This window comes from Silene latifolia, chromosome Y (genome assembly GCF_048544455.1).
Source record: "Silene latifolia isolate original U9 population chromosome Y, ASM4854445v1, whole genome shotgun sequence".
In the NCBI taxonomy this organism is placed as follows: Eukaryota; Viridiplantae; Streptophyta; class Magnoliopsida; order Caryophyllales; family Caryophyllaceae; genus Silene; species Silene latifolia.
The window spans coordinates 365,431,269-365,450,449 of NC_133538.1; the positions used below are offsets into that span (position 1 = coordinate 365,431,269).

At 40.9% G+C, this 19,181-nt stretch overlaps 1 protein-coding gene across 1 annotated transcript; it reads right to left on the minus strand.

The window, feature by feature from the left end:
- On the minus strand, nt 1-774 carry LOC141631784 (uncharacterized). Its single transcript, XM_074444406.1, has 2 exons — nt 605-774; nt 1-496 (listed from the first exon to the last, which is right to left on the minus strand). The coding sequence occupies exons 1-2, from the start codon at nt 772-774 to the stop codon at nt 1-3; spliced, it is 666 nt and encodes a 221-aa protein (XP_074300507.1).
- Nucleotides 775-19,181: the final 18,407 nt, after the last annotated feature.

The window sequence follows — 19,181 nt, forward strand, 5'->3', positions numbered from 1 at the left end:
TCAAACGGCAACGACTTCTCTTAGCGCGATGTTTCTTTTATTTGGACACGCATTCTGAAGATGACCAAATCTTTGGCACTTAAAGCACCGCACCTTGGATAGACTTGTTTCTTTAGGAATGGGTATTTTGGGAGTGGAATTAGGAATAGAAACCGGTTTGGGAGTAGTCTCGACAACACGACTACTCGGACTTCCCCTTGATCCTCCCTCGTTCCTCCAATTTCGGCTACTCTCACCATAGGTCGATGTGAATTTAGCCTTCCTTTGAGCTTCAACCTTTAGACACAAGTTGCACAAAGAATCGAAATCAGCGTAGGATTGTAATTCAACCGAATTGGCTATGTTACGATTTAATCCACGAAGAAATCGAGCCATCTTTAATTCTTCACTCTCTTCCAACTCTCCCATCAGAGTGAGATTCTCAAACTCGTCGATGTATTCAGAGACACTAAGCCTCCCTTGGTTGCGATCGGCGATCTTACGATAAGTCGTAAGCCTATAAGTTGCTGGAACATATCTCTTGTGTAGTTTGCTCTTGAGAGATTCTCAAGAGGTTATTTTCTCCTTTCCAGCTCGCATACGCCTTGCTTTCAGGCCTTCGTACCACAAAAAGGCTCCTCGACTAATCTTTAAAATAGCGTACTTGCAGTTTTTCTCGTCATCAAGACCTTTGAAATCAAACATTCGTTCGATCTTCCGTTCCCATTCGAGGTAATCTTCGGGGTCCGTGCTTCCCACGAATTCAGGCAACTCACTCACCTTGAATTCTTCCATACTTCATTCACCCCGACGTGATTGCCCATGTGGACTAAACTCTGAAAGGTTTTGTAGTGCCGCTTTAAGGTTTTGAAGGAAGTTGGGATCTCAAAATCCATCGTAAATTTTTTTTTTTTTGTCATGGTTTCTTCCTCTTTTTTTTTTTTTTTTTTAAATAACAAATCAAGACCCTCGGACCATCTTGATTAGTGGAAATCAAGAGCCCTGGCTCTAATACCACAATTGATGCGTATCGCAAGCGGAAGTCTTAATTTGAGCTAACAAATAAACGAAGGATCTGAATGTACTAGGTGCAACCCGATCAATCCGAATACTTTTAGCGAGAATAACTGAAAGGAAAGGATATTTGCTCGATCTAGACCTGTAGATCGACCAATGGGTGAATTACTCAATACGCGCAAGTAATCCAACTCAAACTCGGGATCGCGTCCTTTGTTTGAGGCAAGGTTCGAAACTCGTCGAGCCTTTGGTAGCCCTCTTACTCGTGTAAACCACACGAAATAACAAGACAAATTTTTCACACAAGTGATTTTTTTTCTCAAAACTTCATGCTTTACAAATGAGAGAACCGGCCCTTATATAGCCAAATTCTCCTTGGCCTCCAAGTCTAGTCTTTATTGTTTACATGATTTCCTAGGTGCCTAGTTTTTAGCTTTGACTTAGGAATAAAAACTAGGTAAGACTTTACAAAGAACTAGGTTAGACTTGGTAGAAAACTAGACAATGCACAAAAACTAGAACGTAGAAAAACTAGGTGGTTCCATGAACCTAGTACATGGCCTCCACGGTCCATTGCACCTCCTTTGCGGTTTGTTTCGGTCTAAGGAAGTGATACGTGCCTAATGTATAGTCTTTTTAGCCTATTTCAGCACGCATTTCTATGCATTTCTATACTGTTTTTATAGTATTTTGCCCCGAATTAGCTACTTTGGTGTATTTTGTCCTTCTTGTAGGAATGATCGCAGAAGTAGCGGAACCATACTCCTTTTCGTCCTTTTTGCATGCATTTAGAGGAGACGGGATTGTCCCAGAGCGAGATGTTGCACTTGGAAGTGTCGTTGCACATATTACGAGGCATTTGGGTGAAGACGTGAGCTGAATTGAAGACCCAAGTGGTCTATCGAGCTGTTTGGTGGTCGATCGAATGGTTCCTAGGCTCCCTGAGGCTCGATCGAGCTATTCCTTACTCGATCGAGTAAGATGCACATGATCAAGCCCTCGATCGAGTACCCCGCTGCTGGTCGATCGAGGGACTTCTCGAGATATTGGTCGATCGAGTGGTTTAATCCACTCGATCGAGAGGGTTTCGACATTGTGGGCTTTAATCAGTCCGTGTTTTATTTATTTCCGCATAAACACTTTGTGGTTTGGCTATTTAACCTATGATTTACTAGGTTATTAGTCATTCTTTTTATCATCTCTTTTACTTTCTAAATTTTCACATTAGAAAACCACTGTTACTTCCTACGTTACTTTTACTTTCGACTGCCACTCTTAATTTCGGGATTGCTTCATTGGATTTCGAGTTCTTTACGCCGGAATTGCTTAGATTGTAATTCCCTCTCTTCTTTCAATAATAATTAACCTTTTCGTTGCATTAATTTCTTGTTGTCCTTATTTATTCTTTTGCCTAGTTTATTTATTATTGCGCTTTATTATTATTTCATTATGTCTTCTGCTGGAAATTTATCTGCTGCTAGATTAGTTATGAGCATGAGTAGCTAAACCCCCCCTCATGTTGGGATTAGGGGATCTGCGGTAGAATAATGACGACGTAGTGAATGAATTAGACGAATTGATTAAGAGACCCTGTCACTATAGCAATATAACTGTAATTCTCGACCTAGTTGAGTGCACGCTTCTATGTCACCCATTAATCTGGCTACAATTAATCCTGGATCGAAAGATTGGACTAAATAGGCCTGCTATAAACAGTAGACTACCCTAATGAGGACGAAAGTTAAGTTAGTGGTATTTTAGGGTGGGAAGTGGACCGAAAGGACCTTCTAATATCCGTCTCGCATTAGTTAAATCCGAGTCAATTACTTTGCTAAGTTGTTGAACTACCGTAGTGAACCGAATTCCCGACATGTCCCCCTCTTATTGATAGTTTTAATTCACTTCCCTTTCGCTCTCTCGCTTTATTTCTCTTTCCTTTCAACTCTGTAGTTTAGAACCAAAAATTCAATCAACACCAATTGCTACCATAGGATTAGAAATAGATAGCTGTAGTTGCATTACCTCCCTGTGGATTCGATACTCGACTGCCTCTACTACATTTTTAGTTGAGACCGTTAGGTTTTATTTTTGACAGTGCGCGACGGACGTGTCAAATTTTGGCGCCGTTGCCGGGGAGGCAATTGTTCAATTTACTAGCTGTTTTATTTTTAATTCTTCTTTTAGTTTAAGGAACATCGTTCCTTAGACTATTCTTATATCTTGTCTGTAGTTCCTTCTTATGCGCAGGTCGCAAGGTGGGCCACTACTACCTTTTGATCCCGAGATTGATAGATCTCTCGCACGTAAAAAGGAGACTATTCCAAGAGCAACAGCGAGAGGAAGAGCCTAGTTCTCGTGGTAGCTTTTACGAGAACGAGCTTTTCAAGACAATCCACCGTCTTCTCCCGTTTCCAATTCATCGATTGAATCTATCACTTTCCCAGATTTTCCCGAAATGGCTGAGGAAGCAACCATTGCTAGTCACTCCGAGCCCACGGCCGACAATCTCTATAAGGGGTTTGAACTCTGGAGATGCTAGGAAGTTCGAGCCCAAGCCGCATACATCAATATGGTCGAGAAAAATCAGTTGGGAGCCTGCAATCAAGACGCAGCTCAAAGATATGGAGACTTTCATTGATTACTATCGCCGCTCCATACCTCCTCCCACCGTGTGTGACAATCGATCAAAGAAACTATGTTCATCTTCTCACTCCGCGATGCTGCAAGGGAGTGGTATAGGGATTTAGACCGAGCTGCTCACGGCATAACAGATTGGAATTCGCTAGCATTGGCGTTTTATAAGAAGTACTTCTCTGCTTCGAGAACCATCGCCATTAGAGCTCAGATAACAAGTTTCAAACAAGGGCCTGACGAGAACTTCCACGAGGCATGGCTTCGATTTAAGAAACTGGTGCGGACCATACCGCATCACGGTTTCGAAAAGTGGAGCCTGTGTAACCATTTTTACAATGGTTTATATGATGATCAGAGGGCTATATTAGATGCTGCAGCCAATGGTCGATTTGCTGACAACTTGGGAGCAACCAAAGGGTGGAAGATTATAGATGATTTAGCCACTCATAGGGCTGAATATGGGAATTCAAGAGGAAACCAAAGGAGAGCCGTTGAATCCTCTTCAGTAGCCGCATTAGAAGCCCTTACCGCGAGGTTCGACAAGTATGAACTAGGGGGAGCTCTCAAGGGAGGAATGTACCATGTTAATGCTATGACAGACGGTCCTTTCGTCTGTACGAGGTGTGGGGTAGATGGACATGTCGCTGATTATTGTCCTAGTCCTTATGAGCAATGTGCTGCCTTTCAACATTACAGGCAAAACAACACTCATTACGAGCCGAATATCCACCCCAATATGAGGTGGAGTAACCAGAACGTGCTCAACCCCACCGCCCTCCAAATCAGCCGCAATGACCTATATTCCTCCACACCGGAAAACAAGGCTATCGAAGCCTCCGTCCTTCAATCCTCCTAACCAAGGTGCTTCGTCATCTAGTGGGGTGAGTGAGATAGGTGAGTTAAAGTCCATGATGCAGTCCATTGCAAAGCAATTACAACAGAAGGACACGGCATTCAAGGCACTTGAGACTCAAGTTGCCCAACTGGCTGAAAATCAATCTTCAAGGAAGCCCGGTCATCTACCGACTCAAAATGACAAGAACCCAAATGAGACGGTGCATCTGATAGAGTTGAGAAGCGGTCTTTCTTACGAGGGACCGGAAGTACAGAAATCAGACCCGAGGAAGTCGTCGTCGATGATGAACAAAGTGTTCGTTAAGAGAAAATGACTCACGACACAAGAGTTACTCGATCGACTGAAGTCTAATGCTCGATCGAGTGGAAATGGTGAAGAATCTGGTCGATCGAGTAGAGTTCCTGCTCGATCGAGTGAAGCAGAAAATGAGGTTGGTCGATCGAGTGGTAAGTTTGCTCGATCGACTGAAGCTGATGAAGAAACTGCTCGATCGAGTGAGCACATTGCTCGATCGAGTGATATTGATGACGGGAAGCTTATTCGAGAGCCTGCTAGTGCTCGTTTAAGCGAGGAATTACCAGAAAGGCCTCGTTCGAGAGGTAAGAAGCGTCCAAAGGATACTGAACTTGCTCCGGAAGACACTTTGGAAGCGAGAAACAAGGGGCTCGAGATTCTAATTACGGTTCCCTTCCCGAGGCTACGAGAATACCAAGATTAATCAACAATTTGGCAAATTTGTTGAGCTTTTGAAGAGTTTGGAAGTTTCGTGCCGTTCAATCGAATTGCCGACTAAGGTACCCTCTTATTTACGATTTATGAAAGAAATTTTAGCACGTAAGAGGACTATAAATGATAATGAGACCGTAGCTTTGACGAGGTGGGGTCACCCTATTCCAAAATAAGCTACCTCCTACGCAATCAGACCCGGGTAGTTTTTCGATCCCTTGTCACATCGGTATGCAATTGATTGATAATGCGCTATGCGATTTAGGCGCTAGCGTAAGTGTTCTACCTTTATCTCTAGCTAAGAGACTTGGTGTGACAAAGCCGAGTTGCACCAACATGACATCCAAATGGCCGACCGTAGTTTATCGCGGCCACTAGGTGTAGCAAAAGACGTACTGTTCGGATCGGGAAGTTCTTTATTCCCGTCGATTTTGTCGTCTTAGATATCCCGAAGATGTGCACACCCCTATCATTTTAGGGAGACCATTTTTGTCCACCGCCTGCGGTAATAGACGTCGGGGAAGACTTTGACCTTCCGGTAGGGGACGAGGAGCCGACTTTCCATCGGTCAAGTTCCGGAGAGCTCCCATGCAAGCTCAGCCTTGCAATGCCCTCTCTTCTGTTGACCCTATTATTGACACTCCGGATGAAAATTTGGAGAATATTCTTTGCTATTGTGCTAACCCTCCGCCTCATACTGAGAGCAAAAAGGAGGAAAGCTCGTCTGTTCTCCTTACTGCAGGTACGGATGAAGGCGAGAAAGGAGCTGTCAAGGGACATGGTGCAACCATTATCAATCAAACTGGAGCCAAGGATGCCAAAGAAGATGACAGAGGGGCGAGAACGAAGACAGTTCGAACCTACATAGATTGGAACTATGTTCCTCCTCCTCTTGCAAACAGTAATTCAAGCTCATGGAAATCAAAGAGGACGGTCAGTATCGCTGAAGTGACGTCCTCCAGTCAGAAGCCCACGAAGGGGCTACTGAAAGCTGATGGGAATTAAACGGGGAAATGCCCCGTGTAACAACTTGTAATAGATATTTGTTTGAATTTCTTTTGAATTTCTTTTTTACGTTTTTAATTAGGACAATTAGTTTAGACAATCCTTTAGCTTAGACGAGACTATAGACTTGTGTTTTTGCGTTTTTGGTATTCTGGGATATGTTTGGATATGTTTTACGCGGTTTGGGAAGATGCACGCAATTCGAGGAAGAAGGGACGAAATTCAAAGAGTCCACACGAGGAAGTCCTCGATCGAGTACTTTTTGTACTCGATCGAGTGGAAAATGGGTCGATCGAGCCGTCTGGCTACTCGATCGAGGAAGGCCACAGAGGAAATGATCGATCGAGAGGGTTCTTACTCGATCGAGCAAAGGGGACAGCAAAAGTCCTCGATCGAGTGATTAAAATCACTCGATCGAGTGAAATGAACAGTGGACGGGAGTTTTCTATACTTAACTCCTTATTTCAGTTTTCATTTCTATTTTATCCCTAATTTCTCCTAACACCTTCCTAATTGCGATTTACATCTCCCCCAAATCCCCATTTCTTGCCCAAAATTACCAAATCCATCACCTACATTCTATTGCTAGCTAATTAATCTTCAATAACCCCTTATTTTCCCCCTCTTTTGTGCTCGTTTTCACGGTTTTTAAAGGGGATTAGGGTTTGCGGTTTTTCAATCGAAAATCCGCCTTTGTTGATTGTTTTTTTTGAAGTTTAATTGCTTGTATAGGATCATCATCATCAAGTAAGTGTTTCTTTCACACTCTTTGCAATTTCTCTTCATTTAATTCGAATTTCTTGAGGTGATTTGAATTAGGGTTCGAAAATCCATGTCTAGTCGATTTTGTTTCGACTTAATTGTGCTTATATGCCCTTAATTAGCTTGTTGATGATCTTTTCGCGATCCTCATTGTTTCTACATGTTTAATTCGAATTTTGCGCGATTTCCGCGATTAGGGTTCTGTAAGTCGAATATGTCGATTTGTCGACGGTCCTTCATTGCCTTGCTTGCTTAACTTCAGTCCATGCTTACTTATCATCATTGTTAACTGCCGTTACCGTCCCCTATCGCCATTACTTGATGTGAATTATTGGGAAATCCCGTGCTTGTGAGTAGAAATCTTCGATCGTTAGGAGTCATACATGCTCCCATATTCGTTTTTATCTTTGTCATTAGCCCTTTTGCAGTCACTATTTTATCATATTATCACCACTCGCATGCTTCTCTTCGAAATTCTTGAGGAATTGTTTGGTTTTGATTGCTGTACGTCGATTTTTTCGACTAATAGGGCCATTCTTTTTGCTGTCACATGCTGGTTAACGCTTCATTTTAGCCACGGTTAGCGGCTACCTTCTCTTATCATGCCCTTGATACTTTGCGGGATGGATACTAGTTCTCTCGCATTCTTCGCGAGTTCATCCTCCGATCCATCCGTGACCGAGCTGGTCCCTGCTGTTGCCACTAGCTCCGCCTTGTCACCACCACGCAAAGATTCTACTTGTCTCACCGCAGGGACGGTTTACTCCGCAGCCAGCTCAGCGGAGCTCGGTTCGAGTTACACCGCCACTACTCCTACCAGGCCTTTCTCTCGCTAGATCGCGGATTCACGCCCGTTCCCGACCTAGTATCTTCGCCACCGAGGCCACACCAAAGAGGCTAGCCGCTTAGCCATCACTTCCAGCCTTCCGAGGTCATTGTTACGGGGAGGGCGCTCTCACACCTTTACCGAAGATGCCCACGGTACGTTTCACTTCAGAGGCTCACTGCACCTGATGAGATGGCTTACCTTGACTTGGGAGCCATGACCGACTTCGCTTGGTTCCCAAAGGCGAAGGGGAGTGCGAGGACGTGGAAGATTTGTGGTTCCACGTCTGTTACCTTGCCGTGCTCTACCCTTCCGCCACTTTTACCGCTCCCTACTGCTGCTGAGGGAGCGAGGCCACCTCCACCTACCTACCACCTTACCTTCACCCCTCCTTCTTCTTCTAGGAAGAGGAAGCGGGAGGCCGGAGCATCTTCTAGCTCTCAGGCTCAGACTCAGGCCCAGGCTGGATTAACCCCCACGCCTCAGCCTACACCCACTCAGACTCATACTCTCCCTCCACTTGACCCTCCTTCCGATCCGCCTTTCCTACCAACTTTGTCTGCCCTCCTGTTTTAGGGGCGCCCGAGGTCATGGACCAAGGGCGTCGTGATGCCGTGCTTTCAGATATGTGCAGGTACATTACTGAGATGAGACGGGATATGGCTTTGGCTGTATTCCCGCTCTACGAGTTCCATATCCGAGCCCGGCGACCGATTCCGAGAGGGTGGCCGCATCCCTCCTTCTACCGATACCCGGGGACGGGTACCCTCCACTTCCTTCTTCGACTCGAGGAGGAGGAGGAGGAGACAGTAGCACGAGAGGTGCGGATTCACGGCGAGCGGCACAAAATGAGTCGCCGAGAGAGGAGGAGAGTGACCCTCCGTTCGTACCCGGTCCCCAGGATCACCGAGATGACGACCGAGTCTCCCCCTTGTTTGTTGCTGGTTTGGGAGACCGTTTTGTTGAGTCGGAGTACACGGGAGACGCGGTACCGACGACGACGGGTATCTTGGTCTACTCACTTCCCCGATTTTAAAATTTGGTTTGGGGGAAGTTCGTGTTTTGTATGTTTTCTTACTCTTTTTATTTCGTCTCCTTTATTTTTCTTTTATTGGTTATATACTCCCATCCCCATTTTTCTCTGGTGGTGTATCTTTGGAGGACAACGAGGGCGTTGTCCGTTTTGGTTTGGGGAGGGTATTGCATCCTTTTGAGTCCCAGATCTGCATTTGTTTTGCATTCACGTTTAATTTTTCAGTTTGCATTTGTTGTTTATTTTCAAAAAATCAAAAATCCAAAAAAATTAGAAAATGTCAAAATTCAAAAAATTTCACGTTTATTTTTGTATTTAGGTTGAGTCGGAACGGTAGATTCCCGTGATGAAATTGCACTATAACTTGTCAATTCACTTGAGCCTTGCACTTTATTGATGGTTTTTAGCTCACATACGCATAATCTACGAATTTTTGTTCAAATAATAGCTGACTGTCTAGACTTGACCTGATAAATTGGCAAACTACTTAAAAATTCTGAGTTTTTAGAGCCATAAATCGGTGCCATTCATGACCAATTCATTAGGAATTTTGAGAGTAGTACTCCTTGCATAGCATGTTCGTCTCATTTGCACATTTATGACATTCAATTTCTCGTCAAATGCACATATTCGGTCTCGGTTGGTGTCACATGCAGGGAGGGTCTTGCAAATTCCCCTTTCTTTACATCTTTCACCCATTTAGCTCCACATTGACCAAAACTTGCCTTTATGACCCATTAGCTACATTCCAAACAAGCCTGCCTAGTCAAGCTAGTTAGTCTGTCCTTTTGTGGTATGTTTTCCATTGCAGTTTGGTCCGTAATTCCTGTTTGGAGTTGGTGTTTGTGTTAAGGAAGGAGGAAGAAAAAAAAAAGTATTGAAAAAGAAAAAAAAAAGAGAAAACGTGAAAGAAAGAAGAAAAGAAAAAAAATGGAAAAAATGATGAGATTCACATATACAAAGAAGAAAAGAAAAAAATGTGAAAAAGTTGTACCCTCTTGTCGAGTTGAGAAGATGTTCAAGATGTACAATCGACAAGAGGGTTGGTTGTTTCAGATTAGTTGTTTGATGATGTGTTTAAAAAAAGGGAACTTTGTGACCGTCTGACTCCTCCACTCTTATTCTATATTTTTGAGGAGATTGTGCTTTGAGTCTAGTGAGTTTTGTGCCAAGTGAAGGGTACTGTGTTTAGTCTTTCATCGATTGAGATCCGGATGGTTTACCATGGTCCTGTTAGGAACTAGCTTGACGCTTTTACCTCCACATTTCCATAACTTGTTTAGCCTTTTCTCACCTGAACCTCACTATTCCCATATTATTTGTAAGCCCTCGGGTGTGACGGACATTATTGGTTGGAGTGTGTGCATTAGTACTTGAATCGTCTTTCATTTTTGTTGCATGCATGCTATGTAGGTCGCAATTAGGTGAGTGACTGTCCTTTCTTCTCTCTTTTACATATTACATTTGCCCTTTGCTTCATGAGAGAAGAGTGACCACGTGAGAGTCGATTTTGTTGGTCTTGCAAGGTCGATAGGTCGACTTTATTTACGAACGACTTATAATTCGTTTGCGTATTGACGCCTAGCTTTAATCTGTTGATTTCTGTTGCATTAAATCGGTTCAAGTAGACAAGTTAAGCTAGCTACGAGTTATCATTTCCGTTCCATTAGTTTAGTTTTGAGTTTACTCGAGGGCGAGTAAAGGTTTGGTTTGGGGAGATTTGATACGTGCCTAATGTATAGTCTTTTTAGCCTATTTCAGCACGCATTTCTATGCATTTCTATACTGTTTTTATAGTATTTTGCCCCGAATTAGCTACTTTGGTGTATTTTGTCCTTCTTGTAGGAATGATCGCGGAAGTAGCGGAACCATACTCCTTTTCGTCCTTTTTGCATGCATTTAGAGGAGACGGGGATTGTCCCGGAGCGAGATGTTGCACTTGGAAGTGTCGTTGCACGCATTACGAGGCATTTGGGTGAAGACGTGAGCTGAATTGAAGACCCAAGTGGTCTATCGAGCTGTTTGGTGGTCGATCGAATGGTTCCTAGGCTCCCTGAGGCTCGATCGAGCTATTCCTTACTCGATCGAGTAAGATGCACATGATCAAGCCCTCGATCGAGTACCTGGGTCGATCGAGGACTTCTGCTGAGATATTGGTCGATCGAGTGGTTTAATCCACTCGATCGAGAGGGTTTCGACATTGTGGGCTTTAATCAGTCCGTGTTTTATTTATTTCCGCATAAACACTTTGTGGTTTGGCAATTTAACCTATGATTTACTAGGTTATTAGTCATTCTTTTTATCATCTCTTTTACTTTCTAAGTTTTCACATTAGAAAACCACCATTACTTCCTACGTTACTTTTACTTTCGACTGCCACTCTTAATTTCGGGATTGCTTCATTGGATTTTGAGTTCTTTACGCCGGAATTGCTTAGATTGTAATTCCCTCTCTTCTTTCAATAATAATTAACCTTTTCGTTGCATTAATTTCTTGTTGTCCTTATTTATTCTTTTGCCTAGTTTATTTATTATTGCGCTTTATTATTATTTCATTATGTCTTCTCATGGAAATTTATCTCACGCTAGATTAGTTATGAGCATGAGTAGCTAAACCCCCTCATGTTGGGATTAGGGGATCTGCGGTAGAATAATGACGACGTAGTGAATGAATTAGACGAATTGATTAAGAGACCCTGTCACTATAGCAATATAACTGTAATTCTCGACCTAGTTGAGTGCACGCTTCTATGTCACCCATTAATCTGGCTACAATTAATCCTGGATCGAAAGATTGGACTAAATAGGCCTGCTATAAACAGTAGACTACCCTAATGAGGACGAAAGTTAAGTTAGTGGTATTTTAGGGTGGGAAGTGGACCGAAAGGACCTTCTAATATCCGTCTCGCATTAGTTAAATCTGAGTCAATTCTTTGCTAAGTTGTTGAACTACCGTAGTGAACCGAATTCCCGACATGTCCCCCTCTTATTGATAGTTTTAATTCACTTCCCCTTTCTTGCTCTCTTGCTTTATTTCTCTTTCCCTTCAACTCTGTAGTTTAGAACCAAAAATTCAATCAACACCAATTGCTACCATAGGATTAGAAATAGATAGCTGTAGTTGCATTACCTCCCTGTGGATTCGATACTCGACTGCCTCTACTACATTTTTAGTTGAGACCGTTAGGTTTTATTTTTGACAGGTACGCGACAGACGTGTCAGGAAGTTCCTCGGATTCTTGAGTCATGACCATGCAAATTTCCCGCCCCTTGTTGGTGCTTAACCACGTTTTATTTGTCAAAGTTGCGGCGCTTGGATTTGAAACATCCTTGATGCCCTTTGACTCTCCCAATTCGAGTACAACATCGTCTAAGGCATTGATATCCGCATCATTAAGCAAGTAAGGAAACTACAATTGTTTGACGGAATAATATTGAGAACAATGGATGACGTTTGCTTCAATAGTCGTGTATTGTGTTGGAACGAGATGCCCCTTCTGACTGATTTCATTCTCCCTTTTATAACTGCTCTTCCTAGGGTTTGGCCCCTGCAGGCTCCTCCGAATTCCGTTTCCTAGCTTCCAGGAGCAGCTACTGAAAAATAGGAAGTTTTTGTGTACTTGTGTTGACTTTCAACTACTTTGACTATTGTAGGCACGTAAATTTTATTAAAGTGGCGAAAATAAAAGAAATAAATTATTTTAAGTTAATATCAAATTTTAGCTTAATATAATTATACTTGTCCTGCTTGATAGAATCCGGATCGATCCATATTTCAAATTGGGTTATTTGGGATTTGAAGCAAAGTATGGTCAATTGGGCCCAAAAGAGAAGTAAAGCTCACATACAAAGCCCAAACTTCAAGTCCATTTACCAAGAGTGAAATCTCTATAAATAAGAGAATTCTCCACCTTTACAAGGAAAAAAAATCATTTTACAAGAAGAAAAAATCACTTTACAAGAGAGAAAATCATTTGTGAAAGTGAAGAGAAAAGAGACATCAAAAGTTCTCAACTTCTCTCTACAAATCTCCTTGGCAAGTAGACAACAAGCACCACAAAATCGTGCCGCCTACATAAGGAAACTCAAATAAAATTCAAGCATCGAAGAGAGATTCAAGTCAACGCGACCCTCTCAAGAAGATAAAGTCAAGTAAGCGAGCCTCGAAGATTGTGGACACGTACCTTTAATCAGTGGATAAAATAGAGGTTGTATACATAATATTCTGATATTATATAAACTCATTTGTCTATCTGTTTTGTGTTACAGTTTTATTGCAACACAAAATTTGTTGTTATAAATTTTTGGTGAATCCAACGTGAAAACCTCTACCTCTCATCTCTACAACAAGTTAACTTAAAGAACAAGGATGTCTTCCAACACATCAAGCACGCCTTCAAGAACTTATGCACCAATCCTCAAAGGGTCTCCTAGTGTTGCACCTTCATCAAGCATGCCCTCAATTGGTGTTTCTACAAGAGGAATGGCAAGGAAGGCTGCTATCAATGCTACTGCTGAAAGCTTGCGCACCGCCATGTCCTTAAAAACCCTCGTAAGTACTCAATTGCATCCATTGCTGTTGCTGCGACTCCTATAATCAACAAGGCTTCATCTCCACAAAAGGAGAGCAAGGAGTTCAAAGCTAGTGGTGATTCATCCCCTCGCAAGGTGAAGAAAGCAATGCCAAAGAAGAAGGAGGAAGCTTCAACCCCTATTTTCAAATCAGTCATGGTTGTTGGTGGCACTAGCCTCAAAGAATAAATGGAGAATGTGAACAAGCTCCTTGAGAAGATGATGCAAGAAAACGAAGAGAAGAATAAGAGGATTGAAGAATTTCAAAGGGAAATGAAAGAGTTTCGTAACAAGGACAATTCAAGCCATCATGACACTAAAGAGGTGGAAGAAGAAGAAGATGACAAGAAGGATGGTGAGAAGCCCCCTAAAAATTATCTTAGTGCCTACACCGAAAAGAAACTGCAAGACTTAATAGCCAGCACGATCATGAGCCAGTTAGGTGAAGGTTCCTCTAGCAGTCTTCGATATGTGAAGCCCTACATAAAGAGGATCAATGTCTTACGCATGCCTGCCAGATATCAACCCCCCAAGGTCCAACAGTTCGATGGAAAAGGCAACCCCAAACAACACACTGCTCACTTTGTGGAGACATGCAATAATGCCAGGACAGATGGAGACTTGTTAGTGAAGCAGTTTGTTCGTTCCCTCAAAGGCATAGCTTTCTAGGGTATACGGATTTAGGTTCTGAGTCGATCGACAGCTGGGACCAAATGGAGAACGAGTTCATGAATAGATTCTATAGTACAAGGCGCTTAGTGAGCATGAGTGAACTAATGAAAACAACTCAATGGGAAGATGAAGCTGTTGTGGAATACATCAACCGTTGGCGCGTGCTAAGTCTGGAATGCAAGGATCGTTTAAGCGAGACTTCAGCAGTTAAAATGTGCATCAATGGAATGAAGTGGGACCTCCTATACATCTTGAATGGGAACAAGCCGAAAAGCTTTCAGGAGTTGGCAACTCGTGCTCATGATATGGAGATAACAATCAATGCTCGAAACAAGACAAATTCATCTTCCTCTAAACTCGCTGGTAAGAAGAAAGAGTTCAAGAAAACAGACAAGGGTTCTAAGCGCTCGTCCAAGGAAGCTATGACAGTTATCACCAGTGACGCACCTGTCAAAATCTTTGCGAAGCCTAAGTATGATAGAAATAATGAAGCATACAACAAAGATTTTAAGCGTGATAAACCAGCGCTAAAGGACTTGCAGAATAAGAAGTATCCATTCCCTGACTTAGATCTTTCAGGCATGCTCGATGATTTGTTGGACAAGAAAGTCATTCAATTGCCAGAATCAAAGCGTCCAGATCAAGCAAATAGGATGACCGATCCCAATTACTGTCCTTATCACCGTTTAGTTAGTCATCCCCTCGAGAAGTGCATAACTCTTAAAGAAAAGATTATGCAATAAGCAAAGGATGGGAAAATCATCTTGGATCTAGATGACACAGTGACAAAAAATCACACTAGCGTGATGGTTGAAGGACTTGAGATGCCAACCATGGAAGCTTCAAATGTGATGGTCCCTCCTAAGCAAGAAGAAATATGTGTGCTACAATTTGAAAGTCTGGAGCCTATAGCTTTTCGAGTGAAAAGGTCAATATCACCACCGCAGTAGATAACTGAAGGTGCGTCTGCAACCATTGAAGCCATTGTTGATGATGATAATGAAGGTTGTGTTGGAGCTGGTGTTCTCCACAAATTAGTGTGATAACATTTGTAAATCTCTTACAGGTTCACAAGGGTATACTTCGTATATTTAATCAGTTGATTAACGTTTACCTAATAACGGTTGGCTTGCTAGAAAGTTTGACATTATTATCATACAGATGGCGGTGATCAACTGGTCCCTAAAGGTCACACCTATAGGACGTGTTTGAAAAATGTGGTTATAGAAATATAATTACATTGATGCCCAAAATGACAAAAAAGTTAGTCAATGTGTTGATGAGATAATTATTTAATGAAAATTAAATAATATTAAGTTGAGACGAATTAACTGTCAATTCGTAAATTAAATATAATAAGTTATATTTAAATTAAATATATATAAGGTTAGTTTGGACGAATTAATCTGTTAATTCGTAGTTAAATATAATCAGTTGTATTTAATATCAATAAGTTGAATGTGTCATAGTGGTAATAGTGAGGGTACACTAGCCAAGAGGTCATGGGTTCGATCCTCACTAGATGACAATTTAACACACTTTATATATTTTTGGAAAGACCAAAATAAGGAGAAAAATACTCATTTCGGTTTCGGTCTGTATAAAAAGAAAGGTAGAGAATTATTTCTACCCTAATGCTTTTTCTTGACCTTGCCTCCTCTTTCTCATCACAAGAACACAAAGACAATTAAACTTTACAGAAAATTTTAGATTGATTTCTAGCATAATCAAAGGGCATATCTCAGATCGTCTTGGGTGCAACTAATAGGCGAATATCAATTTTGATATTGTTCTTAGGCCATATTTGCTAGGATCAAAGGTTATTTCTGAATCCTTAACTCTTGTTTATGTATTTTATTTTATGACCATTGATCATCTTTATTAAATCGTTATAATCCTTCTAGTTTAAGGGAAGTATACAGATTTATTTCCCACAAGTGGTATCAGAGCACTAGGCCACGTTTTTGATTTTGATGATTTTCATAAAAATTGTATGTAAACAATAACCTTATTCTCGAAAAAATTAGGGTTTCGTTTTTTATTGGGCTAAAAAAAAAAAAAAAATTGGCCGAGTTTTTTATCTTTCGGCCTGTTTTTTTCTTCTTTCGTTTTTCCTTTTGTTTGATGATTTATATCCAATTTCTTTAGATCATATCATTGTTTTAATCGGTTAAAATTATCATATGAGAATTGGTAGATTTTGATTTAATGCAGATTAAGTTAAAATAAATATAGTATCATCATGTCATTGATACAAGAACTTGTTTTTGCTATATAGTTTTAGCATATAAGATTAATCATGATTGTTAATTCATTTGCTAAACCATGTTCTATTAGCAACTATAAACTTTGTTCTTCATCAATTTTTGTATTAGGGCTTTTAGCCGCAAAAGGAAAATAATTTTGACAGCTCAATTTTTTTTTAGGTATGCCGTGAAAAAAAAAACGTTTTTAGGTTATTTTTTTTCTCTATTACCGAATCAGAAAAGAAGGAAAGTTTTTTTTCCGAAAAAAAATTATGGAAGTTTTTTTCTTAATTGCCGAATAAAAAAAAAGGGGAAGGGGCTGTTTTTTTTTTATGATCAGCCGTGTAGTAGCTGTTAAAAAAAAAAAAAAAAAAAAAAATTTGTTTATTTTTTTCAGCCGAACCAATTTTAATTGGTTTTTATTTTTTTTATTTTTGGCCAATTAGTTATTGTGAATCGGTTCACAATTTAAAGATACCGAATTATTTTAAAGCGGTTTAAAATTTTGACGGATAGAATTCATATTACAAGTTTAATATGGATTGAAATGAAATTAATCTGATTAAATTGCGGAATTGTCACTTAATTTAATTTAAATAGGTGGTTTGGATAAATTAATCAACATAATTAATGTATTGTATTATGTATGTTTAATTTATTTTAGTTGATGCTTTTAATTATGTTGAATGAATCGAATGAATGAATTTTTTTTACGTATTTAATTTTGCAATCGGTTGTAATTTGTAATACTTAGTGTGGCCTTAGTCAATTATGTTTTCGTAATGAAGAAAACGTGATTTTTATGTAATTATGAGATCTCGAATCTCCTTTATTTTAGTTTTGGGTTTTGAAATTAGAATGTAATTAATAGGTCAATTATGTAATTTTATTTATTGTAATTTCAAAGAAGACTAAAGATGAAAATTCAAGCTCAGTCCCGCTACATGGATCAAGATGGAACATCAAGACAAGCTTCTCGGGTCCAAGGATGGATTCCAAACTTGTATTTATTGTTCATTTGATAGGATAGGCCACACTAGGACTTTTACTGTTTTTTTTTTACGTTTTTGATTTTATTGCTTTTCATTCACTTGCTAGTAATTGCCTCATATTCCGCCTAAAACCAAACCACCTACTACTAAAATGCATGAAAATTGACTCATATAGTTGTATGTTAGTTTTCATGGACATGCAGATGTCACAGTCTATAAGCCATCACTTTAGTTTAAATCATTCTCGCATGCTAGATTATAGTTCACTTAAAATGAATTAAAAATAGTTGATGGGATCTTCCTCTAAAACGGAAATTGAGATTAGTCTTTATAAGGGCAAACATCTATGAGTCCCTTCTTCGTCGGTAGGCCTAATATGACCCCTTCTACGTTGGGTAAGTAGTTGTGTTGACTTAGTTTACCTCAACATCATAGTCCGAAGAGTTTCTCGTGATTATGATGGACTAAAGATAGAATTTACAGAAATTTATCGACCAAGAATTCTAACGGTAGAATTAGCTAAAAGGTTAGCTTATCAATTTGCAGAGAATTGAGTCTTGGGGTCATTTATATAATTCTTGAGGGAGGTCAATTGTATAAATGTTTTGAGTCTTCGCGTTATGACATTAGTTCATTAGACTTAAAATCAAAACGATGCACATGCTTATTATTTTATTCTTCTTTCGTAGTGTAGAACACGTTTATTATCAATAATACTGTTACAACAAATGGCTGGAAATAACGCAATCCCAATGCCTAGTGCCACACTAGATCGTTCGTCCTGGCTAAAAATGTTTATGGACCAAATGAATTAGTCCTCTCGACTGAAGAATGATGGGTCCAATTTTGCGGACTGGGAGGCGGCACTACGGAATGCTGCCATTGCTGACGGTAAGCTCAGGTATTTAACTGAGCCAATACCGGTCAACCCAGGCCCAAATGTAGGAGTCAACGAATCACTCGCTTATAGTGATTTCATTATGGAAGCGGGTGCGATAAAGAACGTACTCATCTTTGCACTGGAAACCAATTTGCAGAGACGCTTCATTGCCCAAGGTGCAAACAAGATTTTCACCACGCTCACTAACGAGTTCTCAAAGGCACCGAGAATCATTACATATGATCATACCTGTCGCTTCTTTGATGCGAAACTCCAGAAAGGCCAACCGGTTAGCCCACACATTCTTCACATGATTGAGAATGTCGAGAAGCTGGAGGCACTGAATTGTAAAATCAGTGAGAGCATTGTCATTGACTGAATGCTTCATTCTTTCATGATGGTTTTGCCCTTTTCAGGGCGAACTACTATATGAACGACTTGAAAAAGAGTCCTCATGAGCTACACTCCCTTCTCGTACAGACCGAGAAGGATATGAAATTGAGTGGGAGCGTGAAGCAGGATGTTCTCACGATTTACAACAAAGGTAAGGGTAAGGGCAAGGCTCATGGCGACCTAGCTGTAGGTAAGCCAAAGTTTAAGTAGCCAGGAAACGGTAAGAGTGCACCTGGTGAGACTAGTGGCTCACAGGGCAAGGCAAAGAGCAAGGGCGGTGACATACAATGCCACCATTGTCACAAGACTGGACATTGGAGGAGGAACTGTCCCGTCTACTGTGAGGACATTAAGGCAGGCCGCGTCGTTCCTGTTGGTATGTCATCTTATATTTATATGATTGAGATTAACCATGCAAATTTCGGAACTTGGGTACTAGATAGTGGTTGTGGATCTCATCTGTGTAATCATTTGCAGGGCCTAAAGAACATCATACCTCTCGAAAAAGGTGACGTGGACCTGCGAGTCAGGAATGGAGCACGAGTTGCTGCTGCCTCGAAGGGAACATATGTCATCCAACTCCCCAGTG

Coding starts and splice junctions, on each gene's coding strand:
- LOC141631784 (XM_074444406.1), bottom strand. CDS start 774: ATGGAAGAATTCAAGGTGAGTGAGTTGCCTGAATTCGTGGGAAGCACG. Junction 497..604: donor AGTCGAGGAGCCTTTTTGTG/GTACGAAGGCCT, acceptor AGCAACTTATAG/GCTTACGACTTATCGTAAGA.